The sequence below is a fragment of the Kalmanozyma brasiliensis genome, assembly GCF_000497045.1.
Source record: "Kalmanozyma brasiliensis GHG001 unplaced genomic scaffold PSEUBRA_SCAF1, whole genome shotgun sequence".
In the NCBI taxonomy this organism is placed as follows: Eukaryota; Fungi; Basidiomycota; class Ustilaginomycetes; order Ustilaginales; genus Kalmanozyma; species Kalmanozyma brasiliensis.
The window spans coordinates 1,295,554-1,317,345 of NW_015961948.1; the positions used below are offsets into that span (position 1 = coordinate 1,295,554).

Genomic DNA, 21,792 nt, shown 5'->3' on the forward strand with positions numbered 1-21,792 from the left:
ACATCGTCCATCATGGATCCTAGGCGAGCAAGCAAGCGAATCAGTCGATCAGTGAGCCAACATTTCAGACCTTTGACGCTGCTTCTGCCTTAGTAACTGCGTTCGAGAACAAGGTCGTGCATCCGTGTGCCGAATTGTAGCAGCAACGAAGCTCCGCACGCATGGTAGACGCCACACTCGTTCCATCGACGCTCATACTCTGCATTGGGGCGTCGCTGAAAGGGGAAGGAGAGAATTGAGCCGGGCGGCGGCGGCTGAGCTGTTGTTGAGGCCGAAGTGCTTTTCGGCTTTGCTTGTCGGGTTGAATGGGTGCTTTGCAGCTTGCATGTGCTTCCTGTGCGGTTCGAATTCAAATCTTTACTTTCTTTTTTTTAATGGTAATTTGAGGGCTCGGCGTTGAGTACCCTATTTTGCTATTCCGCCTTGCTGTTTGACAGTTGGCGGGGCCCTCCTCGTCCTCCTCCTCTTCGCCGTCCTGCTCACCCCTGCCGATCATGCTCTAGCTCTGCCTTGGTGCGAGCATCATCATCATCGTCCCTGATCCTGCTGCTCGTGCTTCTTTGTCCCTCCTCCTCTTGCATCATCCCGACCCCCTCCTCCTCCTCCTCCTTTAATTCTTCCATTCATCTCACCGACCCCCCTTCCTTGCTCTGTTCTTCGTCATTGTCGCTCGTCGCTCGTCGCTGGCTCGTCGAGTTGCACCATCACCTCCTCAGAGTCGCCCTCCTCGACCCTTCACATTGTCCATCCCTTCCACTCCACCATAGCTGCATCTCTTTTCATCATCAGCCGTCGCCCCGACACCGTTCGCCCACGTCTACACCACGCTCATTTGCTTCGGCGTGCATCTCTACCCATTCTCTACAGACTGGCTCTGTGGCTTGCATCCGCCGTTCATCTTCACCCATTGACGTCTCACTGTTCGTGATCGACCAGATAGGAGCAAGCCTCGTCTCATCTGCACCTTCCGTATTGTCCTGGCTCCTGTCCCACGCAACACGCGCTTCCGTCCTCACATCTCTGCATCCATAGACTCTTCTCTCAGCTCGAGCCCCTCAGCGCTTGGCTATTCTTTGCTCTCGCAATCGACATTGCACCGCCTCGACCTGCTTCGAACGACGCTCAGACCGCTTGTCGACACTTCGCAGCCTCGCAAGCCTCGCCCTGCGCTTGTGTCAGTCCTCGTCAACCCGCAGCTTGTACCCGACTCGGTTCGACTTCATCTCATCGGGCTTAGCCATTTTCGCCCTTCTCGTCGCGAGGTGAGTGTCCTCCCATCCAACCTCTTGCATGCCTCTTGTCCCCTCCTCTTCCCACTTCACTTGCTTCGCTTCCGCTTGTTTCCATCGACATCGCGGTCCATTTGCCTCCCGTCACGATCATACTCGCACTCTTCGCCCTCCCCTCATCCCCTTCCCAGTGGCCGGACTCGCCTTTCTCTGCTCGACCCTTCTCCTCGCCATCTGTCCCATGGCGTGCTCATCATCTGCACATCAATTGTCTCCCACTGTCCGGATCAACTCACACTCTTTTGTTTTTGCTTCATCTTGGCCGCCGTCAACTCTCCTTGGCATCAATCCAGCATCGTAGATTTTCACCACACTCCTCCTGCTACTACCTTCGCCCTTCACCATCATGGTCTTGTTTCAACCCACATTCAGGCTGATGCTCGTCAGCTTAAGCCTCGTCTTGCTTGTCGGCACTCCCGTCCTCGCCGATGCCAATCACGGCGCTGCCCATGCCGACAACGCCATCCGACGTCATGCTGCCAGGGCTGGTCGTCTTTCCAAACGCTTCCCGCCTGCCTCGAGCTCTGACGCTCATGCGGCCTCCCTAGACACACGAGCGGGCCACCACCATGATCGATACGGCACCTACGGCCTCACTTCTGATGAGCTGGATCAGCTGCTCGCCGAAGAAGCTCTCCAGGACAGTGGTAGCTTCGACGACTCCACCACTTCCTCCTCTCGTCACCACCGCTTCCGCACCCGCACCAGTGCACGTTCGCAAGAGACGGATAGCGCAACAAACGCACGCAGCTCCGATCTTCCCACCACCACCACTTCACATTCAGCTTCGCGTACTTCTTCATCCTCGTCTCCCGCCAACACTGCTGATGCCGAATCCAAGTCATCATCCACCTCTGCGCATCGCTCCTCATCATTGTCGTCCTCCGCATCGGCAGACGGCGACGACGCATCCTCGAGCAGCAGCTCCTCTCACAGCACGCATGCTACGCCTACCTCATCGACATCAGATTCCGCATCCGCACCCGCATCCACTGCCACTGCCTCGAGCTCTGCCACGTCGTCTTCATCTTCATCCAGCGCTGGCGATTCGAACACCGTCGCCTCCAACAGTAGCACCGATGGCCTTGGTGATCTTCTGGGCGGTCTCTTGGGCGCGTCTTCGACTTCGTCGTCATCTGTATCGCGTGAGACCGCGGACAGTAGCAGTGATTCGCCGTCAGCGACGTCTTCGTCTCGAACGCCGGCTGCGACTTCTTCGTCTGCGTCGTCCGACGGCCAAGGCAGTAGTAGCGACGACGATGACTCGCCATCGACCAGCAAACAGAGCCAGTCCAGTCAACCCGATTTTTTCGGCTTCACGTCCTCTCCAACTCGAACGTCGGCGCGCATCTCGTCGACATCCGCTCCTACAGGGCTCTTGCAGGGCCTGTTGCCCGTGGTCGGCTCTTCGTCCTCGGCCTCGTCCTCTGCTGATGCATCGACAGCTGACTCTTCCCCGACGCCAGCTCCGTCCAGCTCCAACTCGGGCTCCGGTTCTGGCTCGAACGCCAACTCCGACTCCGACACCGACTCCAACACTGGCTCATCGAAAGATACAACCACCAAGAGCGGAGGTCTGTTCAGCAGTCTGTGGGGCGGAGGCGGCTTCTCAAGCGACGACGCGTCGCCAAGCTCGAGCTCTCAGGGATCCACCCCGACCAGCTCTGCTGATGGCAGCAACAGCAACGGCGATGGCTCTACCATTTCCGTGTCGTCCGGCACCAACAGTGCTAGCTCGACCAACGATGGCACCGGCTCCTCGACAGCTACCTCGGGCTCCTCCAGCGCCGTGACGACAGCCCCTTCCTCTACATCGCAGGCTTCTCAGTCCGTTCCTACCGGATCTGGCTCTACGTCTGCCGGGACCGGATCTAGCTCGGACGGTGGCTCTCCTTCGGGCTCGAGTGGCGTTCCGTCCTCATCCGCGTCTTCGAGCGGAGCTGCTTCGTCATCGGTGTCGTCGGCGCCTTCCTCCAACGCCTCGCATGCCAGTTCTGCACCTGCTTCCGCCTCGACTTCCTCGACCTCCAACCCGTACTGGTACGCCAACACGCAATCCTTGAAGCTTGCTCCCAGCACCACTTCCTCGTCCGCTTCATCAACGCAGACTGGATCGCAGAGCAGTGACAACTACGATGGCAACACCGATTCGGGCACATCGACTGCCTCGTCGTCGGACGGGACTGGAAATGGTCCAGCTACACAAGATCTGCCCACCACCATCGTGCCCTCCACCAGCTCGTACGACCAGCCGGCCAACACCACTTCGATCGGCGTTCTATTCAAGGAGGACATGCAGTGGACGTGGGTCATCTCGCAGGCGGACCTGACGGCGCAGATCTTTGCCTTCATGCCGGATCTCGTTGGTCAGCCTGCCGGTCTGGAAACGTCCAAAGTCTCGACGGTCAAGCTGGCCAGCTACTCACCGGACTCCAACGACACTGCCACCACCGAGACGCTCTCGACAGCCCGCACGCTCTACATGGCGTACGTGCCCACATCGAGCGTGGAAGACATTCAAGCCTTGATCGCCAACACCTCGTCGCCCTTCTACACCACGGCTGCTTCGGGAGCACCTCAGCAGCTCGCAAGCCAAGTGGACCCCACTTTCAACATCTTGAGCGTCGCTGGCATCGTTGCCTCGGGCGCCAAGCAGAACGCCAAGACCAGCAGTGGGGAGACCACGGACACTCCCAAGCTGCGCAACAGCCTGATTGGAGTGGGCTGTGGTCTTGCTGGGGCCTTTGCTGTGGTAGCAGGTGGCTTGATCTGGCGAAACAAGCGCAAAGGTCAGGACGACGTTGGAGCAGATGGCAAAAACGGCGGCATCTCGCGTGCACACACTATCCGCTCCTTCCACGGTGGCCTGCGTGAGACGTGGGCTCCGGGCGCACTTGATCAGCATCAGGGTTTCAACGCGAATGGCGAGATGCAGCAGGTGTGGTCGCCACACGGTGACATGGCGATGGGTCACCCTAGCCAGCCGGGCTACTCACACGGCGACGGTTTTGGCGGCTACGTAGCCTCAGATCCGTTCCACGACGCTGCTGCCGGCGGTGCAGCTGGCGGGTACGTCAACATGAACCGATCCAGCCGTATGACGGAGCGATCCGCCTACTCGGACCTGAGCCAGATGACCGAAGCGCAACGCATTCAGTACGACTACGAGTCGTCGCGTCGATCGTACCACTCGACCTCGGACCAGTCTGGCTCGCATGGATCGCACAGCGAGCACAGCGCCGACTCGAACGCTGGCATGCTCTCGACCTACCAGGAAGACTACCGCGTGCCACGACAGCACACGCGAGAGCATGCCTTTGGTGTGCGCTCCAACAGCATCCACCGCACCCGCCGTCGTGGAAGCGTCGCTAGCTCGACGATTGGTCGTCCCGAGATGATGAGCAATTCGGTCCTCCTTTAGAACATTCTTTTCGTCTTTCCTTCTTTTGCCATTGGTGGAACTCGTGCCCCTTCGTCGTCACGGAAAACTTTTTTGATCTTTGTTCCTTCTGCGGGTTGCGTCGGTCTGGATACCGACGGCCTCGTGGAAGGTTTGCTGCTTTTCAATTCATACATTCTTTTGCCCTGTTCACGATTGTTTCGGTACGAAGATTCTGACTGCGGCTCGCGGCAACCCACACAGACGAAGCTGATGTACGCAAGGATGAAATGCGCCTGTGATGATTGCGCTCGTCTGGTCTCTACGACCTACTCCTTCTGGAACAGAAGCGACAGACCCATGATCCCTAGCAGGGCGTACTTCAACTTCGGATAGTCGTTCAATGCGATGGTCACATACCCCACATAAGGCATATATCCTCTGACTCTCCCGACCATGTTGCTCCTCCTCATCCACCGTGCACCATGATATAGGGCGATATCGTCGCTCTCGTTGTTATCTCCCTTTGTGAGAATGAGCTGGTCTCCATCGGGTGCGTCGTGAGTCTCGATGATTCGATGAACGATAGGGATGTCTGCTCCGGGCACCTTGTACACGGAAATGTCGCCGACTTTGAGCGGTCCACTGGGCATCGAGAGGAACAGCAGGTCGCCGCGGTAGAAGGCGGGCTCCATCGAGCCAGAGAGGACCACGACCACGGGCGACTCGGTGTCTGTCAGCACAGAGAGGCCTTTCCACATCGCCAGTGCGGTTGAGACGACAGAGACGAAATTGAGGACCTGGTAGAGGATCGAGCGGAGACCTTGTCGACGCAGCGAGGCGAGCTCTTCTGCGAACATGCTTGCCTAGGATTTCCACGCCGGGATGCGGCTTCGGATAAGGCGTGGTGAGAGAGGAGGTGACGAGGTGGACGCGATCGTAATCTATGCAAGCAGCGAATGTGTGCTGATATGCGAACAGCAGCAGTAGGTCAAGCGACCTGTGAGGAGAGGGTAGGTGACGACAGCGAAGAGTGGACGATATCGAGAAGAAGGGAAGGGCGTCGTTGTGATGGTGTGACTTTCGACGTGTCACTTTCGGCAGCGGGCTTCAGTGTCTCTCTCGGCCCGATCGGAGTGTGGGACCCCAAATCGGGGTGTCCAGAAACAAAGCTTTACGCCGCAAACAGGCGCGCGGTGGTTGAGTGTTGGTTTGGTTGGAAACTGAACCCTGAATCCAATCTAAACGCGCAGCAGCTGAGCTCAACCTTCCTTTCCTCACCACGCCAACCTTGTCCTTCCTCGATTCTGTCACGCCTCATCTCGCCTTGCGCTCGCACTAGCTACATCTACGGTCTAGCCCCGCCCAAGACTTGTCATCGACCTCCGTGTTTCTTCAGTCAAAGAGGCTGACGCAAGCGCGCACATCCGAACATCCGACTTCTCTCCCGCCGTCGCCAGCAGGACAAGTCATGGATGACGACGACGTCGGATTCTTCGACCGCAGGCGCAAGCCGAGCAAGCCAAAGTCGAAACCAAAGGAAAAGCCCTTGACCAACTTGCCCAGCTCATCCGGTGCCAAGGCCGGATCAGCGTCAACTTCAGCGACGCAGGGTAGCTCCTCGGCAGCCGTAGCCTCGAGCTCGCAGTCCGCAGCACCTGCGAAGTCTCCAGAAATCTCGTACGATCACTATGAGATATTCACTTTAGGAGGAGACAAGGATGACAACGATGACGAGGAAGAGACGGTCATGTCAAGCAGCGATGTATACAACAGCGATGACAGCGACGCTCCCAAGACACGTCAACCCAAGCGTCGCAAACACAAGCACGTCACCAACCTATCCGGCTGGGCATTAGAGGCCATCAATCGGCATGCGTCACAGGAGCCTTCATCTTCTTCATCAGCCACTACCTTCTTTGATGCTCGATCCGAGCTCAACAGCACCGGAGGCACCTCGACCGATCTCGAGAAAGCCGGCAGCACGAAACAAGCCAACGGTGTTCCAAGCGGGAGGAAGAGGGAGGACAGTCTCACACCACCGCCTCAAGTATCGCCGGAAAAGAAAGCAATGGCGCTCGACTTGGTCGACCGCACCATGGGAAGCAAGTTCAAACTTTCGACCTCCGCCGTCGCAGCAGGCCCTTCCAGCACCAACGCCGCTTCGGCCTCAAATCGGGTCACCAGGAGTACTCGCAGCTCTGCGACACCAGCATTCGGTCAAGATCCTGCTCCAATATCGACTCAAGGGCCATCATCAGCGATCGCCGGAGCCGAAGCGCCAGATGACGTTGACGCGGCAAACGAGGTCGACTTCTGCCCAGAACTCGCGCGCTTGCTGCCCGGAGAGAAGAACAGACGCATTCGCGAGCAAGCGAAAGCGAGACTCGAAGAGAAACGCAAACAGCAAGAGCTGGAACGCACCCGTCAGCAGGCTGCTTCTCAAGCCTCAGCCTCTTCGTCGCAACGAGGCGCTCAATTTGCCCGAGTTCAATCAGCCCCGCAGGCGAGAATAGCCGAAGCGATCGAGGTGAATGACGGCAACGACACCGATAACAGTGTCGAGTTGGTAGGAAGACCCATCAGGAGGGCGAGCGCCTCACCGCGTCGCAGCCGCTCATCCGGTCAGGCACACGACGCAGTCATTGTCATTGACGACTCGGACGACGAGCCAGCGCCATCAGCCACGGTTTCCAGACCGAATGGGACCAATGCCAAGAGGACTTCGCCAAGTCCACCGCCAGCAGAGACACCAGGCGAGACGCTCAGTCTCACCATTCAGTCGAAGGCCGGATCATTAGTGGTCAATGTCACGCCAACAACGCTTCTGTCTCGACTTGTCCAGCACTTTCACGAAAAGAAGGAACTCGGCGATTCTGTCAAGGTCGATTCCATCAAGATCTCGTTCGACGGCGAACCGGTCAAACAGAGTCAGACAGTGGGTGATATGGGAGTAGAGGACGAAGACCAGATCGACTTCTCTTGGTCTTGAATGTAGGGGGCGCGTGGTGGCATGAAAGCCACCAACAGCACGATATACCATAGCAATGTCACGGGTTCACACAGTTGGATGAGCAGCTGTCGATCGGAGCTCATCTCGATTCTTTCGAGGGAGACGGTCAAAACATTTGCATCAGACGCAGACACGACACACACACACAAACAGTCCTGAAGGGGGATCTGGCAGTGCACTCGGCAACTGACAGGCTGTTCAGATTGGCGATTCGACCCGGTCCACCAAACTCGGTCGCGAGCGCCCCGGGCACGCTATCACATGATGATCCGGCCTTCAGCGTCGCACTTGACCAGACCGAAACAGCATTCGTCCTCCTTGAGCTTGAGCCCGTCCAAGTCTGTCTCCTTCGCCGTCGATACTGCCTGTAGAGCGGGGGCGGGCTTGTCACCGTCCACATCGCACTGTACGAAGCCGTAGCAGCAATCGTCCTCTTTCGGCTCGGATGCTGCCGCAGCTGTCGCAGCTACGGGTTTGTCGTCGGTCGCATTGGTCGAGCACGCGATTTTGCGCTCGGTGGCCTGATTCGCGTCGTTGCGAGGCGGGCAACACGACTTTTTCGCGGGTGCACATGTCGGGCTGTTCTTGGCCGGCGCCGCTTGTGGGATCGATCGATCCGCATACGCCTCTTCACCAAAACGTCCGCTGTCCCTCGGCGAATGAGCCAACCGTGCCCGCGGTGAATGTACCGACCCGTTCGCATACGGTGATGAGGACGAGGTGGGATACTGCGAAGGATACGAGTGATTCGGTGACGCTCCCGCTGTCGCATAGTTCGACGCCCCATGGTCGTCCGGCCTCCTTTGCGAATATGTCCGCACGTAGCCTCCATCCGCATCCATGCCTGGTACGCTGCTATGACTCGACGAGCGGTATGAATGACCTGGCGCGGGCAAGGCGTGCGGCCTGGTACCAGCTGCTGCCGTGCTTGGGAGAGGCCATTGTGGCAGATGCGCATTTTGCCTGGCGGGTGACATGCTCGACGGGCCCGGTAGATGCGATCTTGCGCTGCCGCCACCGCCGCCGCCACTGCTGTTGCCAGAGTTCTGCCTAGCTGGCGGACGTCGATATCCCTCGTCCAAGGTCGGTGGTGCAGGGTAGGTCATGGTTGCGGAAGGGCTGTTGTACGAGCTATAGGCGTGGCGAGGGCTGAACGCAGTCGCCGGCGGAGATGGAGCAGAGAGGACGGCAGAGGGGCTTGGGGAATGCCATGCTCCAGATGCCGCCATGGCCGATGCTGTTGACGGTATGCGCCGCGATGCAGCGTATTGCTCGTGTGCTGCTGTGACAGAGGATGCTGACGACGGTCCTGCAGCAGAGGCGGCAGAGGAGTTGAAGTAGGAGGGCGTCATCTGTACCCCGCTTGGATATGATGCCATCTGATCCGCTTGTTGGTGCATAGCTGACTCGCTGGTACGATACCTCTTGGCACGATGAAGCGCTGCCTCGTCGACGCTGCCCACCTCTGCTGCATAGCCTGCCATTGGGGATGGGATGGGAATGCCATGGTGCATCAGAACACTGCGCAACGCCTTGATGCTCTGCTGCAGATCAGCCATCTGTGCTTCCACCTGACTCGCAGCCAATGCGAGCTGTCGATTGGCTTGTTGGATCGGACCGCAGTTGTCGCACGTCGCCGCTGCTGCTGCCGGAGAGTCGGACGATGAGGAAGGTGTAGGTGCTCCCTTTGCCGGGGCTATCGAGACGTAGGGCGATGATGTTTGTGGCGCCGTCGATGCCACCGAAGGCGAAGCGCTTCCCTTGACATCAGCGACGAGTGAAGACGACGCCGATTCGAGATGGAGCAGCTTCCGTAGCTTAGCATTCTCTTCGCTCAGCGTCTTGATGCTCTCCTCCAGATTGGCGAGATGGTCGGCTTTGCGCTGTCGAAACGCGCGCTGTGTCTGGAGAGCGCGTGTCGGCTCTAGGGCCATGTTGGGGCGACGACCGCGACCCATGATTGGCGATGGCAGATGCGACGATCCGCGCCGATGTCAAAGGAAAGGTGGACTGCCGAGGGTGGCGAGGGTGTATATGGAAGCGCCGCGATCGAATTTGCGACTGGCACGCAATCAGGGCGTGTACCCCATGGATAGGGTGTCTAGAAAGGAGCGAAGCCAGCGCTGGTGGATGCTGTGGTGCTGGTAATGATGATGAACGGCAAACAAGAAGATCACCTCGACCCAAGCCAGACGAAAGTTTCGGTAAGAACTCAGCGTTGAATCCCGGAATTCGTATCCAACCCGAGCCAAACGGCGGCAACGAGGTGGCACAAGGCAGCAGGCAACAACTCGTGCCTTGCCTTGCCAGTTTAGCCGATTTCTGAATTTTGACAGGAAAGGTCGATCCGCCTTGCATACGGCACGATTGAGATCCACGCTGAGCTGCAGCCTTGGTGACTCGCCTGAACCTTGAAGCAGCGAGGCGGCAATCCATCTCGTCTTCAGCTTGTCTGCGGTTCAGGCTAAGCTGTCGGCTACCCATTCTATTGTGAGCTGCCTTGATCGCGAGGCTGCAAATGATGCGGTTTCCTATTGTGATTGTTTTGCCGACCGAACCATCCCGCTTCCGAATCAGTCTAACAAAGTGCAGAAAATCGAGCTGCCCACCGAGCTCCCAGCTGCATTCCCAGCCTGAGCAATTCTTCAAACTATTAAATAAAAATCCAGAGAAAAATAAAAATGCGGAATCCGGCAACCTTTTGCGGTGGGTCCAGGCCTTTTTTTGTTTTCTCCTCCCTCGAGACAGGCGCATCCAGCAGTCTGGTGCGAATAAAAATTACGCGCTTTGGAAGCAGTCCTTTTGAAGCTCAGGACACTCAGCCCGCGTGATGGTCCATGCGGCGAAAACGTCACACGCAGCGTGTCACTTGGACCAGCCCATTCGAGACACTTCCCTCTCCGCCCTTTGTCTTCCGTCGTCTTGGATTGCTTCTCTGCGGTCATCGACGAGCATCCATCTATCATTCGCACCATCATCAACGATCCATTGCCAAGGCGACACCCTCATACCCATCATCTTCAGGAGGCCTACTACTAGCACCTGCGTTCAGGCCATCGTCTAGCTCGTCTTGTTCTCCTCACCCTCGGATCGCTTGTCAAACGCTTCTTTCGACCATCGTACACGCGTGTGTGCGCTCATCGAGCATCAACGCACCAGTCTCTTCGGTCTTGACCTGCAAGACCTGCCGGCTATATAGTCTCGACTGGACATCGCATTGCGAGCAATCTAGCCGTACCCTTCATCCCGCCACTCACCTGCCAACATGTCTTGGAAGCTCGGAAAGAGTAAGTTACCGCTGTCTTTAGACGTTGAAACCGTCATCTACAGATTATTGACTTGCTGACGTTGCTCGTCCTGTCACCATTGAATCCCTTCAGAATTCAAAGAAGGCGCCAACCTCGGCGCTCGTACGCCACTCGACCGTTCTGCCACACCCACTCCAGGCAACCCCGGCACAGATGGCAGCGCTTCGTCTTCCTCCTCCAACCTCCTCGCTTCGTCGGATGGCGCCCCCATCCCTCGCTCCGGTCTCTTGACCATCCGTGTCATTGATGCACGCGGTCTCTCGTTACCAGCGGGCATGCAGACCCCTCCTGCCGTCGCACGAGCCCTCGCCCAGTACAACCCCAACGCATCCTCACTCGCCCAATCCTTTGGACGCGAGAACCGGCAGAGCATGCAGCGCAAACAATGCTGGTGGCTCCCCTACCTCGTACTCGAGTTCGACAAGAACGAGATCCTCATCGATGCCATCGGCGGTGACGTCCAGGGTCCCACCTGGATGTTCCGCGCTCACTTTGACGTCTCGCGTATCTCCGAGATTAGTCTTCAGACCTATTTGCGATCCGGAGACGGCCATCAGCAGCAGCAAGAAGCACATCGCGACGGTCAAGGCGACGATGTGATGGGTGTCAGCGACATCTACCTAGGAGGTGTCAAGTTTGTACCCGACTTTGAGAACCAGCGAACATCGGATGCGTGGTACCCGCTCGCCGGCGGTAACGGTCAGATCCACGTCCAGGTGTCCTACCGCAGCGACTCACGCAGCTCGCTCAACATGGACGCCTTCGAGCTGCTCAAAGTCATCGGCAAAGGCAGTTTCGGCAAAGTCATGCAAGTGCGCAAACGCGACACATCCCGAATCTACGCCCTCAAGACCATCCGCAAGGCGCACATCGTCTCGCGCTCCGAAGTCACCCACACGCTCGCTGAACGAACCGTCCTAGCCCAGGTCAACAACCCCTTCATCGTCCCTCTCAAGTTCTCGTTCCAAAGTCCGGACAAGCTCTACCTCGTGCTGGCGTTCATCAACGGCGGCGAACTGTTTCACCACCTCCAACGCGAGGGACGATTCAACGAAGAGCGCTCGCGCTTCTACGCCGCTGAACTCCTCTGCGCCCTCGAGCACCTGCACGGCTTCAACGTCGTCTATCGCGATCTCAAACCGGAAAACATCCTACTGGACTACACGGGTCATATCGCACTCTGCGACTTCGGCCTGTGCAAGCTCAACATGGGCGATCAGGAAACGACCAACACGTTCTGCGGTACACCCGAGTATCTCTCGCCGGAACTGCTGCTCGGGCAGGGGTACACCAAGGCGGTGGATTGGTGGACGTTGGGTGTGTTGCTGTACGAGATGCTTACCGGGTTGCCGCCGTTCTATTCGGAAGACGTCAACGAGATGTATCGCAAGATCCTTCAGGATCCTCTACGTTTCGGAGACGAAGTATCTCCCGACGCACGCCACCTCCTCACCCTTCTACTCAATCGCGATCCCGCCCAAAGGTTGGGTTCCGGCAGTCACGGCGCGGCAGATATCAAATCCCATCCCTTCTTCGCCAAGCACATCGACTGGAAGTTGCTACTTGCCAAAAAGATCCCCCCGCCATTCAAGCCGAGCGTCGCCAGCGCCATCGACACGAGCAACTTCGATCCCGAGTTTACGAATGAGCCGCCCATGGACAGTGTCGTGGACGATAGCCACATGCTGAGCGCGACGGTGCAGGAGCAGTTTGTAGGGTTCTCGTATAACGCGCCGGGGGCGATGGGGGGTGCGGGGGAGAGTTTGAGGGATTGACGGGTGAGGGTTTGTGGGTTTCTTGTTCTTTGCAATTGTCAGTCTGTTCTGCTTCCGCGATCGGCGTGTGAGTGCGATCGGTGTAAAGGGTGTGATTTCGATCGTGAGGGTGGTGGATGGGATGCTGTGAACAGGGTGTGCTTGACGATCTTGGAGCGTGTGAGGAAGATCTGTGGACGAGGAGGGGGCGTGTCGGAAGTCGGGCAATTTGAGGCTGCTCCACAGGAACTTTTTTCTTTTGACGTTTCGCAATTCCAACATACCTTGGTTCCTCTTCCTCACCCTCACTCTTGCTCTCCAACTCGACACGCAACGACAACCTGGTGTGTCGCAGACCCGCACATCTCCATCTCAAGATGGACTCGTCGACAGCGGGACCCTCGACACCACCCACACAGCGCCCTTTGGACGAGCTTTTCCCACACCGCGTGCAGATCCACCTTCACCCGTCCTCCAGCCTACCCCCATCCCTTCTCTCGCAGCTCCCCTCGCACCCGTCGACGTCACACGACCCACTATCAGGTCCAACGCTCCCCATCGCCCTCGTATGGACCGTCTCCTCCCTCAAACTGCTCCGCCACTACGGATGCACCGGCTCGTTCACGGGTACGCTGGCGCAGTTTCCGCAGCAGAACATCTTCCTGGGTCTACCGGTGCAGTTGTTGCCCGAAGAAGTGGTGTATCTCCTCCGCCGCAATCTTGCCGTTATCATCGACGAATCGAGCTCGTACCGCGCAAGTAGCGGGGAGGAGAGGCAGGAGAGACGGGGCGAGCGGGAGGTGGAGCGGGAGACAGAACAACGTGCGGCATGGGAGGAAAAGATGACTTTACGAGCCAAGTTCACCAAGGACCCCCGAACGCAACCCACCCAGGAAGAATTGGAGAGCATGCCATGGCACATAACCCTACTCACCCTGTCAGTGTTCCCCTGGTACACCCCGCAGACGTACACAAGTCTGTCCTCCATCCAACACCTCTATCCCTACCCCTCCACCCAGCGCGAAGTGGCCTCCGTGGGGTTATTCGAACACCTCCTCGAACAAAACAACTGGTGCCTGGCAGGATTGCGCTTCGGTGGCACATTCGCCGTCTACCCCGGCGACCCACTTCGCTATCACTCCCACTACACGGCGCAGTTGGTGCTCCGGGAGGAGGAGGTGAGTCTGATGACGTTGGTCGCGAATGGGAGGTTGGGGACGAGCGTCAAGAAGACCCATCTGCTGTGCTGCGTTGAGGGGTTCGACGAGGAGGTCGGACGAGAGCTGCAGGCTACCCAGGCTGAAGCTGTGCCAGACGGAAGGGGAAGCGGGACGTTGGGTGCCGGCGCAACAGGGGCAACAGAGGGCACAGGGGCAACAGAGGGATCAGAGAGCTCGACAAAGGTGCTACAATGCATCAAAACGGGCCAGTACGATACAGCCCCAAGAGGCGAGAAGGAGAGCCACGAGGTGAGGGAGGCGCGAGGAGAGGTGGCGGATGCGGACGCGAGAAGGTTTGCTACTTTTAAAGTGTTCAGCTTGGCTTGGGCTGGGTTTGGTACCTAGTCCACTCTTTTTGTCAGGTCGTCTCGCTCATCTGGGCACACGAACAGCATCACCCCGAGTCACCTCGGACCACGATCGCGCGCGCGGACAGATGCGCAATCCACACACTCGTCATTCTTTGACGCCAAAGGCATGCAAAAGCGCTCAAGAGTCGATGGGTCGGCGCTCACGAGCAAGAAAGGCGTCTCACCGATCGCGCGACCGAAATGCTTGGAGAAACGCCACTTGTATTCATGTGATGGAAAGAGGATCCGATCCAATCCGAGATGGTTCGGTTGGCGAAGCCGAAGATTCTGCCAACGTTCTCGTCTAGGTAATCACCGTAGGCTTCTCGCGACCGGTAAACTCCTTCAACTGGGACACCTTGAGCGCCTGCTCAATCAAGGGCTTCAATCCCACCTGCGCATCCGCGCCGAACTCCTTCTCGTCGTTCGAGTACTTCTCCACATACAACCTGATCGTTGCACCGGCGCTACCCGTTCCGCTCAGTCGGAAAATGATCCTGGACCCATCCTTGAACTTGATGTACAGGCCTTGGTTCTTGCTGACGCTGCCATCGATGGGATCCGTGTACGCAAAGTCGCCGGATTCGGCCACCTCGAACTCGCCCAACTTGGTCCCCTTGAAGTCTGGGCTCTCAAACTGACCCCGCAGATGGGCCATGAGCTTGTTGGCCCCCTCGCTGTCCACCTCCTCGTAATCGTAGCGCGAGAAAAAGTTGCGGCCGTACTGACTGTAGAACTGCAGCAGCACATCCTGGACGCTCGTGCCCGGCTTCTCCTTGTTCGCGGCCGCAAGGATCGAGAGCCACGCAACGACAGCCCACAACCCGTCCTTCTCGCGAATGTGGTCCGAACCCGTACCGAACGACTCCTCACCACAGATGCTGAGTCGCCCAGCGTCCATGAGGTTGCCAAAGAACTTCCAGCCGGTGGGGACCTCGAAGCATTCGTAGCCGTTCTTGGCCGCCACACGGTCGATCGCGCCCGAAGTAGGCATGCTGCGGGCGAGACCCTTGATGCCGGACTTGAAGTAGGGGATGGCTTTCTGCGCCCAATCGGCGATGATCGCCACCGAGTCCGAAGGGTTGACGAACGCGCCCTTGCCGATGATCATGTTGCGATCGCCGTCACCGTCCGAGGCGGCACCGAAGGAGATGTTTTCGCTCTCGACGGCGTCGACGAGCGACTTGGCGTAGGTAAGGTTGGGATCGGGGTGTCCACCGCCAAAGTCCTCCGAGGGGACGCAGTTCTGGATGCTCGACTCGGGCAAACCAAATCGCTCCACGAACAACGCCCGACCATAGGGACCGGTGACACCGTGCAGCGCATCGAAGCGCACTGTGAAGCCCGAGCTCTGTAGGAACTCCTTGATGAGACCAAAGTCAAAGATCTCAGCAAGGTAATTGATGTAGTCCTTGACACTGTCGATGATCTCGATCTTGAGCTCGCCAAACGTGGTCGAGCCAATCTTGGAGAGATCAACCTCGGGACCCTCGACGATCTTGTATTCCGAGATGGTCTTGGTGATGTTGAAAATCTTGTCGGTGACGGATTCGGGAGCAGGACCGCCGTTCTCCATGTTGTACTTGATACCGAAATCGTTGTCGGGTCCACCGGGGTTGTGCGATGCGGTGAGCAAGATACCACCGGTAGCCTTGTACGAACGGATGACGTGGGACGCAGCAGGGGTGGAGAGGATGCCCTCCTGCCCGATGATGAGCTTGCTCACGCCATTGCCCGCAGCGAGACGGATGATGGCCTGGATGGCGGGCTTGGAGAAGTATCGTCCGTCACCACCGACGACGAGCGTCGAGTTGGCTGCGCCGGTGGGGATGGCGGAGAGAATGGCCTGGACGAAGTTCTCGGTGTAGTGCTGCTGAGAGAAGACCTTGACCCTGTAGTATCGAAGTGTAGAGGTTGTCGTGAGCAAGCATGTCAGGTGTGAACAGGACGTGGCGACCGACTTACCTCTTTCGCAGACCGGAAGTACCGGGCTTCTGGCCCTCAAAGGGCTTGGTTTGAATAGTGACCGCAGACATGATGGATGACGATGTGGTCAGGTGTAGTAGTGGTGGGAGGAGAAAAAGAGAGCGAGGTGAACAGGAAGCACAGACGTGTTGTGCGCTGCTCCACCCCTGCAGTGTCTGTGCGCAGGCTCGCGTTTGGGCTCGCCTCTTCCGAAAGAAGAAATCTGGCTGAGTGTTGTTGGCAATTTCGTTTTGCGCCACCGGTGAGCTTTTGAGTCTGTGCGTGTCTGTGCGTTCGCTGCGCTGATTTGCCGTGCAGCGGCCAGAACTCGGTCGCCCACGTCCAATTTCCAGCCCGATGGTTCGAAATTTCAAACTGGACCGGTCCGCTGCTGTTGGGGCAACCAACGTACCGAGCTGGCATTGTTCTGGTAGAGGCGGCAATCTGCCATCGATGGGTCGCCGTCGCAATGGCGACAACCTCGGTGGTTTCTGTCATATCGCGTACCAAGGTCGGCTTCAGAGACGTTCACATTCGCAGGCTAGCGTATGGGACAGAAAGCAGTGGTGACATTGGGTATCTATGAGCTATCAATCAAGACGTGGCAGCAACCGGCGCTGCAGCCGCATCCTTCTTGCGATTCTGCAAAGCAGGTCCCGACGTCGTCGACGCGTTCGCTGCGCCGCTCGATCGATGAGCCGTCAGTTCGTATCGACCGTTGAAATTGAGGCGCACCGCCAGATCGCGCACCGTCAGGTTGGCGTGCTTCTCGAGCGCACCCACGATCAGCACCATCCTCTCTTGGAACGCCGAAGAAGCCTCGTGCAGCCGCTTGCTGATGCGTGCTAGCTCGGCAGGATCGCTCGGTGCGAGCGCCGACGCTGTTGCAGTCGACGCGACGGTCGTCGAGACAGTGCGCGATCGAGCCCCGCGTTCGGTAGGTGCCATGTTGACGCCGCGCTCCATGTCGAAGCGCGCCAGCTCACGCGTGCTGAGATGGGTCAGGTCATCGCAAGCCACCGTGAAGGCGAGGATCGAGTCGAATTGCGACCTCAGCTCGCCAGCCAGGTAGTCTTGTGATCCCCTCTTGCCTCCTCGAAGCAGCACCTTGCCGATCAGAGCATTGAGGTACGCACGGTGGCTCTCGATCAGCTCGTCCAGATCTCCCTGACGTCGCGAGAAGAACGTCAGCAAGTCGTTCCACGAGTATTCGATCACCTCGAGCTGCGCGAATCCTTGCATCTGACGAATGAAATGGATCATCTCGGACAGCATGAGCATGGTCCGCTGCGATTCCCTTCGCAGGTCCGTCAATTCCACGGGGGCAGTACCCCGCTTGATCCTGCACAACGATGTGCCCGTCTCATGCAACCGGAGCCAGCTCGAGTTGAGCGCCAGCTCCACCCGCTTGATCTTCCACAGGTGCGTAAAGATGGTCTGATACCCAATCATGGCCTGGTTGTCGAGCACCGTGTTGACCGGCGAGTCGAGCTTGTATTCGAGCGTGAACGTGTCCCATCCTGTGTCGCCCGTGCTGAACTCGAGGATGCGAGCGTCGAGTCGACGGAGGATCTCGGCATCGTCGTGCTGCGCATTCGAACCACGAATCGCTGTCTCCAGCGAGGCAGTGAGGTTGTGGCGGAACAGCGAGTTGGCTGGGCGATTCAAGCTGGGTCCCAGAGACGCCATCAGCAAGTCGACAAAGTCGCCACGAGCCAGCATGAGGTAGTCCTTGAGCGCGCGGAGGTGCTCTAGCAGCCTAAATTCGTCCAGGAAGATGTCCAAGAGTCGCTTGCTGGCACTCGTGAATGCCCTCTCGATCGTGCTCTCGAGCCCAGTCAAGTCGGTGTATCGCAGCTCCGCACCTGGACCTGAGATGGTATGCCGGGTCGCAACCCAGTCGCCGTCGCCGCAGCTCTGTCGAATGAAGTTGAGACTCTTGCCGGTCGAAAAGATCTTGCGACCGAACGACTCTTGCAAGAAGCTCGGCAGCATGTCCTTGCGGAAAACGAACTTGTTCTGCCACAGCGACGCAGCGTCGCCGTCGAGATCGCTGAAGCTGGGCAGGTCACCGTCCGCGCCGCTCGAGTTGGCGCGACTCGGACCGGCTTTGCGCGGATCATCATTGAGCTCAACAAAGAATTCTCGGAACGGATCTTGCAGCTCGCCTTCGTAGATCCACAGCGAGAGCGAGTGGAAGAAGGGCTTCGAGACCTCATCCAGCAGGCCCGAGGTGAAGCGTCGGATGAAGGGGTCGCCGTTGAAGGTATAGGAATGGATCAAGGAGACGAGCGATCCTCCATGTGCGTCTTGACAGCTCTCGATGATGGTGCTCATGAGCCGGAAGCGGAGCGTCATCTCCTCTGTCCATAACGAGAGACGTTTGAGCGTGACGTACGTGGTAGCTGCTTCTGTGCCGGTGAGGCCTTGGCCGTCAGCATTGTCGCCTGTGCCGGCGGTGCTTTTGCCCCGAGTGTTCAGCTGCGCTTCGAGGCTGGCTACGAGTCGGTAGAAGCCCGTCAGCTCGTTCGAGATGAAGTGGCAAAGACTCTGCATGATGAGACCGGACGCAGGCATCGTGCTTCTCTGCTGGCTGAACTCCGAGACCCTCTTGTACAGCTGGCCGAGTTCCGCGAGGCGATGTACGATGCGCTTGGTGGGAGCATTGATGTAGCCCGCCTCGCCTTCGTTGAACACCACTCTGACCACTTTGGCGGGACCCGCGGCCTCGCCTTCCAATCCTGCCACTCCATCGTATTGGAACTCTTCCTGGAAACGGACATGGCGCCCGTTGATCCCTTGCATAAGAAAGATGACGTCTTGCAGTAGCTCGTCTTCGGGTATCTGCTTCTTGCCGAGCTGCTGTCTCAAGTTTCGCAACAGCTGCGCCTTGGAAATGGCTTGATTGTTGCCGTGAAGGTCACAGGCGGAGATGAACTGCTTGGTAGGCGGCAGTGGGCTTGGTGCTGAACGTGGATCTGGTGTTGCTCTTGACGGATTCGAGGGCAGCGGCTCTGCGCCAGCTGCTCGGGACCGTGATGTTGCCGCCCTGCTGCCGGCCGCTTGATTATCGACATTGCGACCAACCGCTGTAGGCGGTGCAGTGGCGGGTGCGCTGGTAGCAGGTGTGTCTGCGATGGTGTATGGGGTTGCTCTCGCGTCGGGTTCTCTTCGATTGGTGCTGGACGATACGGCGCGCGAGGCAGGTGTTGCGAGCGCTCCAGCGTTGCTGGAGGTAAACGCGAGAGCATCCAGCAATTCAAGCATGCCGTGCAAGTTACGCAACTCGCTCGAGCCTTCGAGTCGAGACAGGATGTTGGCAAATCTGCTCGCGGATTCGTATCCACCGTCCACCGACAACCGGCTGATTTTGCGTCGAATCGAGTCGACGACCACGCTCTGATCTGTTCGCCGCGCCAGGGATCCCGACTCGGCTTTCAGCTCGATGATGTCGTACCCCATGTCGTCCAGCGCATCTTTGAGCTCCTTGCGCGCCCTTCGTTCGTCTTTGGTCTCTTCACGCTTCTTGCGCGTTGCTGGCACGAAGCTACGAGTAAGATTGCCCAGCAGCCTGTACATCTCCTGAACAATGTCAGCATCGTCGACAGCCTGCCCGGATGGTCCGGCAAGACCGATCGGTCTCGACGACGATGAAGTCATATTAAATTGATTGCAGCGCTGCTAGTCGAGAGTCTGCGCTTTGGACCCGGGTGTCGATGTACCGCGTGCCTAGCTCGATGCTGGTGGAGTTTAGAGCTAGTGTCGACTTGCAGGTCAAGAAAGTCGCCAGGTACAACGCGGTGGATGTTGGCCCTCGCGCACTGAGTGATGCGAATTCGGTGCGTGTGTCGATGCAGGGTGGTAGGATGAGATGATGGTTGTGTCACATTTCGGTACCGCTCGGTTCGCCCAGATTTCACACACGCGACGCGCGAGGCCTCTCTATTCGACCAACACCTGTGCATGAATTTGCTGAAACTGTCATCAGGTGCACTTCTAACAATTCAGAAAAATTCCCCCCAGACGGCCTTCATGTGTTGCGATACACTTACGTTGCCAGAACAGATGTCTCACTCCAAACGACAATGCTAGCACAGCGAGCGCCGGCAAGGGGCTGAGCGTGAGAAGAGATTACTTTCTTGTCGTAAGAGACGTCGATGGAATGTACATCATGGGTATACTGGGTGACTAGGCTTGACTGGGCGATTGCAGCAACCGACCATGTGGCCTGGCTGAATCGATGAAGTGACGTGAATGAGACGTCAGAAAGGGTGACAACGCTGCGAAGACGTCGCAACGAACGTGCGCGTTCGTTAGCTTGCCAGCAGCTGTATCGCAGAGCATGCGACAACACCACCGAAGACCATGGTCCAACGCCAGTTGGCAGTCGGAGCTGCAGCGGACGTTGTTTGCCGAACAGCTCGGCTGGTGTCCTCGCCATTCTTGTTGCAGACGCCGTACGGAATCGGGCTGGACGAAGAGCAATGCGTCTCGGTGACGTACTGGTAGCAAGAGAACATATCCGCATAGTTGGAGGTGGCGCAGATCGGATGATCCAGCGCTGCCGCCTGTGTCTCGGACACGTTGACGGCTTGGAAGGTGGGATCGTACATGCCTCCCACGGCCGCGCAGCAGTAGTCGGTGACGTCGGCAAAGTACGAGGAACACGATCCGTCGGGTGTCTCTGGTGTGATGGTCATAGCAGTCTCCTTGGAGCATGTGCCGTTGAAGTCGCCCTTTTCGTTCATCTTGGAAGAGACGCGGAGAACTTGGTACCCTGTTGAAGATCCTGTTGAAGCGCCTGCTGCAACGCCTGCTGCAGCTCCTGCTGACGCTCCTATCGCGGCTCCGCCCGCCCTGGAGATGCCTCGTTTGAGAATGTGCCATACGGGTGCTGACGACGACAGCGCTTCGGCACTGACGCCCGAGACGAGAGATGATGGATGTGGCGCCATGATGATGTGACTGAGAGTGGCCGCTTTGATGCACGTGTGGGAGCAAAGATGTCAAACGTGGTTTTCGCAGAGAGACTCTCGAGATACTCTTCTGCTGTATGCCAAGAACTGACCACTGGCGATGGGATTGTCGACTCCGTTGGGGGATGCTGGGGTCAGGACTGCATGTCCTGAATCTTGAGCTGGCCTAGAGAGTCAGAACAGTCTTGATGTCGTCTCTAGCGACTTCGCTACGAAGCCCGTAGCAGTTCAGGATAGCAGGAGTGCTCCCTTGGTTCGAATCCGAATTGCGTTGGTGCCGTTGTGTAGCTGGCTAGACTGAGCAAAGCAAGACTTGTCGATGCAAGCTTCCGCGGAGGCTGACTAGGTGACCCGACAAGGTAGAATCTGCGTGAAGAGCAGCAGCGTCGGGATGGAGACAGGACGCAGCGTGGGGCGGGTGGTGGTGGTGGTGGTGGTGATGTTGTTGGTAGGAAGCGTTGGTGGTAGCAAAGGTGGAAGTGGAAGTCGTAGAGCAAGTCGGTGGCTCTCCAAGACGATTAGCGAGCCGGATGCGATT

General features: G+C 58.0%; 9 protein-coding genes across 9 annotated transcripts; 4 read left to right on the forward strand and 5 right to left on the reverse strand.

Annotated features, from left to right (window-relative positions):
• Nucleotides 1-1,635: 1,635 nt before the first annotated feature.
• On the forward strand, nucleotides 1,636-4,710 carry PSEUBRA_000498 (uncharacterized protein; the record flags this gene model as incomplete). The annotated part of the gene is made up of 1 exon (XM_059464396.1): nucleotides 1,636-4,710. The coding sequence occupies one exon, from the start codon at nucleotides 1,636-1,638 to the stop codon at nucleotides 4,708-4,710; it is 3,075 nt and encodes a 1,024-aa protein (XP_059320986.1).
• Nucleotides 4,711-4,997: 287 nt separating this feature from the next.
• Nucleotides 4,998-5,528, reverse strand: PSEUBRA_000499 (Peptidase S24/S26A/S26B; the record flags this gene model as incomplete). Its single annotated transcript, XM_016436120.1, has 1 exon — nucleotides 4,998-5,528. The coding sequence occupies one exon, from the start codon at nucleotides 5,526-5,528 to the stop codon at nucleotides 4,998-5,000; it is 531 nt and encodes a 176-aa protein (XP_016295081.1).
• A 611-nt stretch (nucleotides 5,529-6,139) lies between these two features.
• Nucleotides 6,140-7,660, forward strand: PSEUBRA_000500 (Rad60/SUMO-like domain protein; the record flags this gene model as incomplete). The annotated part of the gene is made up of 1 exon (XM_059464397.1): nucleotides 6,140-7,660. One exon carries the CDS (start codon nucleotides 6,140-6,142, stop codon nucleotides 7,658-7,660), a length of 1,521 nt encoding a protein of 506 aa, XP_059321061.1.
• A 278-nt stretch (nucleotides 7,661-7,938) lies between these two features.
• Nucleotides 7,939-9,639, reverse strand: PSEUBRA_000501 (Basic-leucine zipper domain protein; the record flags this gene model as incomplete). The annotated part of the gene is made up of 1 exon (XM_059464398.1): nucleotides 7,939-9,639. The coding sequence occupies one exon, from the start codon at nucleotides 9,637-9,639 to the stop codon at nucleotides 7,939-7,941; it is 1,701 nt and encodes a 566-aa protein (XP_059320987.1).
• Nucleotides 9,640-10,946: 1,307 nt separating this feature from the next.
• On the forward strand, nucleotides 10,947-12,764 carry PSEUBRA_000502 (Protein kinase domain protein; the record flags this gene model as incomplete). Its single annotated transcript, XM_016436104.2, has 2 exons — nucleotides 10,947-10,968; nucleotides 11,062-12,764. 2 exons carry the CDS (start codon nucleotides 10,947-10,949, stop codon nucleotides 12,762-12,764), a joined length of 1,725 nt encoding a protein of 574 aa, XP_016295083.2.
• A 356-nt stretch (nucleotides 12,765-13,120) lies between these two features.
• PSEUBRA_000503 (tRNA intron endonuclease, catalytic domain-like protein) lies at nucleotides 13,121-14,308 on the forward strand (the record flags this gene model as incomplete). Its single annotated transcript, XM_059464399.1, has 1 exon — nucleotides 13,121-14,308. One exon carries the CDS (start codon nucleotides 13,121-13,123, stop codon nucleotides 14,306-14,308), a length of 1,188 nt encoding a protein of 395 aa, XP_059321062.1.
• A 309-nt stretch (nucleotides 14,309-14,617) lies between these two features.
• Nucleotides 14,618-16,349, reverse strand: PSEUBRA_000504 (Alpha-D-phosphohexomutase, alpha/beta/alpha domain I; the record flags this gene model as incomplete). The annotated part of the gene is made up of 2 exons (XM_016436113.1): nucleotides 14,618-16,205; nucleotides 16,279-16,349. The coding sequence occupies 2 exons, from the start codon at nucleotides 16,347-16,349 to the stop codon at nucleotides 14,618-14,620; spliced, it is 1,659 nt and encodes a 552-aa protein (XP_016295084.1).
• A 523-nt stretch (nucleotides 16,350-16,872) lies between these two features.
• Nucleotides 16,873-19,938, reverse strand: PSEUBRA_000505 (Gamma-tubulin complex component protein; the record flags this gene model as incomplete). The annotated part of the gene is made up of 1 exon (XM_059464400.1): nucleotides 16,873-19,938. The coding sequence occupies one exon, from the start codon at nucleotides 19,936-19,938 to the stop codon at nucleotides 16,873-16,875; it is 3,066 nt and encodes a 1,021-aa protein (XP_059320988.1).
• Nucleotides 19,939-20,591: 653 nt separating this feature from the next.
• PSEUBRA_000506 (uncharacterized protein) lies at nucleotides 20,592-21,233 on the reverse strand (the record flags this gene model as incomplete). Its single annotated transcript, XM_016436122.2, has 1 exon — nucleotides 20,592-21,233. The coding sequence occupies one exon, from the start codon at nucleotides 21,231-21,233 to the stop codon at nucleotides 20,592-20,594; it is 642 nt and encodes a 213-aa protein (XP_016295086.2).
• Nucleotides 21,234-21,792: the final 559 nt, after the last annotated feature.